The sequence below is a fragment of the Coffea eugenioides genome, chromosome 2 (assembly GCF_003713205.1).
Source record: "Coffea eugenioides isolate CCC68of chromosome 2, Ceug_1.0, whole genome shotgun sequence".
NCBI classification, from domain to species: Eukaryota; Viridiplantae; Streptophyta; class Magnoliopsida; order Gentianales; family Rubiaceae; genus Coffea; species Coffea eugenioides.
Genome location: NC_040036.1, coordinates 25383015 through 25390650, shown reverse-complemented (window position 1 = coordinate 25390650; position 7636 = coordinate 25383015). Strand labels below are relative to the sequence as shown.

Sequence of the window (7636 nt, the reverse complement as noted above, 5' to 3'; positions counted from 1 at the left end):
CTTAATTTGTCTTGATCTCGTTTGTTTTAGATGTTGTCAAGGCTCAAGGTTTAATTTGGAAGTTTCTTTTTATTTAACTAGAGATTAATCGGACTAATGCACATATATAAATATATGCTACTGTCTTCTAGTAATATATACTGTTAAATATGATTGTTGTGCAGAATCTGAAGGAAATCTGAAGTCATCTCCAAGACTGCAAATTGAATTTGCTTTTACATCTTTGTGTGCATTTAATTGTGATTATAAGAATCACAGATAGTTTTAGTTTTGAGATTTGAGCAAAGCTGTTTAATTTTGTAACAATATATTTAAGTGAAAGGATTCATGTATAAGGCTGTTTAATTTTGCAACAATATATTGAAGTAAAAGGATACATGTATAAGGCTGCTTAATTTTGTGATAGTCAAGGAAATTTTCTTGTCTTTTAATGTTCATACACACATAGCCAAACAAAGATTAATTGGACCGGAAATTAGCCCACACACCACACACACACACACACAAACACAAGATTAATTGGTAAATTAGCCAGAAAGTGACTTAACTTTTTTATTGTTTTGGTGATTATCGTGACAGTAAAATAAAATGTCATGAACAGGTCAATTTGGGCACTCACAAGTTTTCTTGACAAGTCTACTTTGTCATTTGCTTTATGTCCATGTGCATGGCAGCAAAATTCCGAGTCTGAAATGCTAATTTAGTCGAACAATTCAAATAAAAAATACTAAACATCAACATTATGCCTTACGTAACAAGGTTCACATCCTCGGTATTAATTTGTCTGCACAATTGTATTTTATGCCATGGCACGACCTCTGAAGCTGGCAGTGATCGGAGCCGGGGTTGCCGGCCTAACCACGGCCTGCGAACTGAAATCAGAAGGCCATCAAGTGGTGGTCTATGAAAAAGCAGACCAAATTGGTGGGATGTGGGTGTACAATCCTGAAGTCGAGACCGACCCTCTAGGCCTTGATCCTGGCAGAAAAATTGTTCACAGCAGTCTATACCATTCACTCAAGACAAACCTCCCAAGACCGCTTATGAGATTTTGGGATTACCCCTTCACTGTCAAGAATAAAGACGGCGTGCTAATGGATTTTCCTGGCCATGAAGAGGTGCTGCAGTTCTTGAATAATTTTGCAGAAGATTTCGGGCTGGTCGAGTTAATTCGGCTGAATACAGAAGTAGTCCGAGTCGAGCAGGAGAATGATGATCAGTGGGTGGTTGAGTCGAGATCAAATGGTGGGTTGATTTCAGAAGAGCCATTCGAAGCCGTTGTGGTTTGTAATGGACATAACACTCAACCAAGAGTGGCAGAACTTCCAGGTTTGCGCTAGCAAGTCCAAGAAATTAATGCATCTGAAGAATATTTTTATTAGTTCCATAACCACCGGGAGAGGGCTTTCAAAGTGTTCGAATTCTAGGCCTATTACTTGGGAGTTGGAATTCTTGGGTGGAAAAAACATTTGCAGTTTTTTAATTTTGGACAACTTCAACTTTTCAAGTCAGTTACACTATAGTCTATTGTATGTGTATTTTTGTTCAAAATGTTAAGTTTCTATACACTAGCATATTTTTATAAGAATCTCAAATTCATTAGAGCATTTTCAGTTTGTGAGTTTAGTGCGTCAATATGACATTCTCTAAGTTCAATTAAAGATGATTTCAAGAAACAATTTCCAAAACCAATGGTGATCTCGAGTTAAACAATTTCCACAAATAGCTAGCTAGCTCCATTTCTTTATGAGGGTATTATTTTACTCTTTGGATTTTGGTGCATGTTTGTTGGAAATAGCATATATGGTTAGGCCCTTGGCTTTAGGTAAATGACTTAAATCTAGTTCCCATTGACAGTATTTATATCTTAATCTATGTTTTTTAAATGTGAAAATATGCTTCATTACATGCGCGGCCCTAATATATAATACCCTAATTAATCATCTAGACCGTCAATAAAATTGAAGTGCATTGTACTATTTTTCAATACTCTTGACACATTGAATCAAAAGATCTAATTGGTATTTAACGTCAAGTAGCCACTAATTAATGTCACGCTGCAAAAAGCAAATTTATAATAGAAGAGTTCTTTTTAATTTTTTTGTTCTTTTGTTTTGGTTTTTTTTGGGGGGGGGGGGGGGGGTGGCTGCAAGCGTAAGCAACTTTACTACTAAATAGTAAATACTGATAATTTCTACCTGATTACTACGTTGAAGGAATCAATAACTGGAAGGGGAAACAAATTCACTGCCACAATTATCGAGTTCCTGAGCCATTTAGAGATCAGGTATTCATTCGGTACTCTTAATTAATGCTCGTAAATTATGAAGGCATAACAGAGAAATACATTATTAATCCTACTGATTTAATTTTTCAAAAAAACAGGTTGTGGTTATTATTGGAGGCGCAGCTAGTGCCAATGATATCTCCCTAGAAATTGTGGAGGTAGCCAAAGAAGTACATCTCTCTTCCAGGTCCCAAGAAATTGAAGTCAAAAAATGGGACATGTATGACAACCTATGGCAGCACTCAAAAGTATATATGGTTTCATTTATTTATTTTTATTTGAATTTTGTTGCTAAGTGACAAAACCATGGCACGTAATTTTGTATCACCCCACCCCACGACATTTGGAGTTGCAGCACAAAATGATTGTTTTTTTTTTTTTTTCTCATTAGCTCATGATTTTACTTGAAGTCATTTCTAGCATACAACTTCATTTTCAAGCTTGTTATAGGTCACAAATTGCCATGAAAATGGTGAAATAGCTTTTGAGGATGGAGCTCTGGTCACAGCAGATATCATTCTCCACTGCACTGGGTAAAATATTCCACCACAACACATTTCCATTTTTCATCTCTACTAATTAGATGCTGTTTGCCTAGGAATGACACTTAACCTTCCATTCATATACACTAATAGGTTCATGATAAGAGGGGATGGATCAAAGTTTTCTGAAGCCTTTTTCATTATTGTAACTAACACAGGTACAAGTATAATTTGCCTTTCTTGAAAACAAATGGAGTAATAACTATTGATGATGACAATCGCGTTGGACCGTTGTACAAGCATGTTTTCCCTCCACAACTTGCTCCTAGGCTTTCTTTTGTTGGAATACCTCGCGTGGTGAGTTATACAGGATGGCACCTAAGCTGCAATTCTTTTTTCAAGCAAATTTCATTAAAACTGCTCTCTCTTAATCCAATTACTGAATCATGCATTTTTGTCACTTTTGGTGATTATAAGGCAATCAATTTTGTCATGATTGATTTACAAGCCAAGTGGGTGGCTTCTGTTTTATCTGGTAAGGTGAGCTTGCCATCAGAAGAAGATATGTCAGCTGATCTTGAACAATGTTACCGGCTTTTGGAGGAGAAGGGAATCCCAAAACACCACACTCATTCACTTGACCTTAATATGGTACAGTTTGGATTATCTCAGCTAGTAATTATTTTTGTCCCTCTAATTAAGTTAAAAAAATCTAATGTTTTGTAATTAATTAATTCTGTAACTTTTTGTTGGGGCAGCATGAATACTTGGACTGGGTAGCTGCTCAAGTAGGACTACCGCCCGTGGATAAGCGGCAAAAAGAAATATTCTACAAGATTAGAGAAATTCTTCCCACTTCTTGGATTGGATTTAGGGAAATGCTCCTTAAACAACTGCCATGGATCAGCCGTATTTCGTAGTTCCAAGTAATTAAATTACAACACACGCAATCATGTGACGTCAAAATCTTAGCAAAACGATAATTATTGGTAATTTAATTACGGTGGAGACTAGCATGCATTTCTTTTGTAGTTACAATTAACCTCTGTTTACATAGTTATAAAAAAATTTTCCCATTATTTTTTGCTTAGTTTTTTCTTATTTCTTCTGCACGAAGGATGACATTCAATAAATTATTCTAAGATTTCAAGTCATATATTTATGATTTACCCTTTCATCCATTGCTAAATTCAATAAAAGCAACCAATCAAATACCATAAAAGCAGGGGTGGGCACGGGCCGGGTACCGGCCCCGTTCACCATTTAGCTAATCCAATCTGCACCTTGCGAGTCAACCATTTTCTGACCCTTACCCGCCCCCATATCAGTGGATACCCAGTTATAGGGTACCCGCTAAGATAGGGTTGGATCAACGGATACCCGCTCTGCCCCCACTTATCCTTTATTTGTTTAAAAAAATGATTTATACTAATTTAATTTTGCATTTTACACATTCATCTAGGATTTAATAAAAAAATTTTCAAAAATTCTCCCACCAAAAAAAAACATGTGAAGAGAATACAAAAAAAAAGAAAAAAATTAAAAGAATTCATAATCAATAAAAGTTTGAAATAAATAGCACCTTTTTAAATATATATTCCACATTAATTAACCTCTTTTCTATAAAATATAAGATCATGATCTCTGCAAATAAATCTTATAAATAAACTATAGTCTCTCATATTTGTATTACAATTTGTTCAATGAAAAATGCTTAGTTAGCTCTAAAAATATTATTTTATAGTATATATATATAAATTAAAAATTAAAAAAAATATGCTGGTCGGGTCGGGTACTCGCGAATTTTTAATCAACCCACTCTAACCAGCCCCGCATCTAAGCGGATACCCGATTTTCTTTTGATTCATCAAATAATACGGATCGAATATCCTAATTTTCGAATCTGATCAAATCAGATATGATGGATTTTCTGGTTAACGGGCAATTTTGCCCACCCCTACGTAAAAGTAGTTTTATCCCTTATGACAAATTCACAAAGCTGAAAAATCGGAATTAGAATTTGACACCTCGTGCATGGCACTGGCATTGAACGCTTAGCAAAACCTCCAGTAACATTTTGTAACATTTTTGGGTAGTTGGTATTATCTAAAAATTGTTGATGAAATTTCTTGGAGGCAAGGCCGTTGAGTTGACTCTTGGAGGAGGGGAAAGAAAAGGCTTGGATAACAAGACAACCCCCTTCAGAGTTTTGACACTATATATATAAATCAAAACATAAAGGGCTTAATAATCATCGCAAATCCCATCTCTTTAATTTGAATGATTTCCTACTATTGCAGTGGAGACATATTGTTGCTTTTCCTCTTAATCTGAAAGCATACGTGAAGGGAAAAAGGAAAAGGTGAGTCGACATCATGGGATTTTTCAGGAGCTGTTTTAAGTACATGGCCGGGGGTGTAATTGGAGTGTATATTGCACAGAACTATGACGTCCCAAACTTGAGGAAGCTGGCCAGTTGTGGGTTCTTGATGGCCAAGAATGTAGAGCAGACCTACCGCAAGCCCCAGCAGCAGCAGCAGCAGAGCAAGAAGAAGATGGATGATGATGCTGGTCCAGACGGGCCTCAGAACAAGATCTAATTATTAAGATGACTCGTTTAACAATATTTTGAAACCTTACATACATACTAATTAATTGTGACTTCTTGTAATTTCAGTACTTTGTTTGTTCTTAATTATATATGACTTGTTTAGCGATCGCTATGAATAAATAAAGCGTCTTACTCTTTGTTCTTAAGCAGTGTTATTATTCGTATCACTTTTGGAGTCCCCACAAGGCATAAACTTTCGAGTCTTTGGGCAAACACTAAATATTGGCTCATTAGATCCACCAAACTTCTTTTTCTTTCGATGAACAACTTCTTTTTCTTTTGATAACCAATTCCGAGATTGATTGTGTGCTAGACTTCATATAGCAGATCTTTTGCACATTGTAAATAATATTCTTTGTGCTAAACAATTGACTAAGGCAGATTTTCATCCCTCTCCACATATGGCTCTCTTTCAGACAAAGCACACCCTTCTCTCTATGAAAGATGGAACAAGGTCCCAAGTATACATTTAACTTAAATTTCAGCCAATCACATCACTAGCAGAACCAAGGCGGGGGAGGCCCTTTACAATATTGTAAAAGGTTTGGGGTATAAAGTCCAATATTTACAAGAATACGAGCAAAAACTTTTAACGTCTTAAGGAGATTAAAAAGATTTCTGCAATCTTTTATTGGGGATTGGGGGGGGAGCCACAAAGTCTAATTTGTACAAGGATGTGAATGAAAATTTCAATGTAAAGGGATTTAGAAGAATTTCTAAGATCTTGGAGGCTCACATCCGCCAATGATCATCAGTACAAAACTTGGATTAATCTTTCTCATACTATATATATTTAAAGATTGGTCCTTATAATTTTATGTTACTCTTTAAATGTACTCGTGTTGATGTTGACTCTGTAAATAATATAATAATGAAAGCCGTTGACCTTTGACTCTTGGAGGAGGAGGAACGAAGCTCTCTTCTCAAGATTAGAAAAATAAACTCCCCAAAAGCGTAATCCAAAAGAAACCAGAGTTGTAGAAGGGAAAAATACTTGGAGAATAAGCCAACATCCTTCAGACCCCACTCACTATATATTAGTAAAACGTAGTTCCAAGATTCATCATCAAATTCCATCTACTCATTTCCACTTCGTTTCCGGGAGGAATTTTTGTGCTATTGTTTTATATTTGATTAGATAGAATCAACACAAGTAAATACATCAATGGGGTTCTTTGGTACCACTTTTAGTCTCATGCTCGGAGGTGTTTTTGGAGTCTATGTTGCCCAAAACTACGACGTTCCCAACCTGAGGGAACTGGCCCGTTCTGGATTGGCCATGGCCAAGCAAGTGGAGGAGACCAACCGCAGGCGCTGCCCTCTGGACAAGATCAATGATTTCGGTCAGGACCCGTCCCAGAAGAAGATCTAAGATGCTGTTTCGGAATTAAAATTTTCCTTTTTTTTCTGGTTCGGAGGCGGTACCTTTGATTAATTTTGTTGTTCGTCGAACTAGTTTCTCCAAGCTTCGTAATTGTTCCAAGTGTTTTTCTGGTATTTATTTTATGTGATCTGAATAAATTGATTGGTGTTGTTGAAGATCTAATTGGAAATGAGGTGTTTTGCTTGTTCTTTTCGGTTGGGGGAAAACCATATGTTGCACAACTCTAACTAAATTCAGCTAAAAAATTGGCTATTTGATAGAGTAAAACAGAGTAACTAAGGGATCTTTTTCTTCAAGGGAAACTTGAACGTCAATTCAATACAACAAATCTATTTCAGTGATAGCAGATTCCAAGATAACAAATCTATAGTTCAATGCAGAGTACCTGTTTCACTATAGCGCACATTCCAACTTTTTAGGAGTACGTTCCAGTTTAGAAATTAATTAATCTCCCAGCGGTAGTGGTGATCGTGAGGTTTCTGGTTCACCTTTTTCCTAAAGAGTCTCAGAAAAAAGTTGGAATTTTACAAATTGTTGTACGGTGATTTTTTTTTTTCAATTAAATTGTGGTGTGTCATACTATCCATGAATTTTCCTGACCTCCCGACGTCCCGTCCGACCCCGGGGCCATTTGTACTTTTATGCAGGCAACGTTACTTAACCAGGAGCCACAGGACAGAGCTTAACAATTCTGTAGAGAAGAAAGCATCACCCTCTACAGACGACGCACTGAAGCAGTCACAGCTGACATTCACCAATCACAAACGAGCTGTCATCAAACTCCGCTGCAGCCATAAACTCCCAATTCATCTCTATCTTGACTGCTACTTTCCCCTTCTTCAACTTGACAAAACAAATACCCAAAAAAAGGC

The 7636-nt window shown here is 36.5% G+C and overlaps 1 protein-coding gene across 1 annotated transcript; it reads left to right on the top strand.

Moving 5' to 3' along the window:
* The first annotated feature begins 806 nt into the window (after nucleotides 1-806).
* On the top strand, nucleotides 807-3689 carry LOC113759324 (flavin-containing monooxygenase FMO GS-OX5-like). The gene is made up of 7 exons (XM_027301890.1): nucleotides 807-1329; nucleotides 2217-2287; nucleotides 2386-2535; nucleotides 2738-2820; nucleotides 2988-3126; nucleotides 3247-3420; nucleotides 3528-3689. The coding sequence occupies exons 1-7, from the start codon at nucleotides 807-809 to the stop codon at nucleotides 3687-3689; spliced, it is 1302 nt and encodes a 433-aa protein (XP_027157691.1).
* Nucleotides 3690-7636: the final 3947 nt, after the last annotated feature.

Bases quoted from the DNA above. Each gene is read 5' to 3' on its own strand.
- LOC113759324 (XM_027301890.1), top strand. From the start codon at position 807: ATGGCACGACCTCTGAAGCTGGCAGTGATCGGAGCCGGGGTTGCCGGC. The intron at 2,821-2,987 runs GTAAAATATTCC...TAACTAACACAG, and splicing joins ATCATTCTCCACTGCACTGG to GTACAAGTATAATTTGCCTT. The intron at 3,127-3,246 runs GTGAGTTATACA...GGTGATTATAAG, and splicing joins TTGTTGGAATACCTCGCGTG to GCAATCAATTTTGTCATGAT.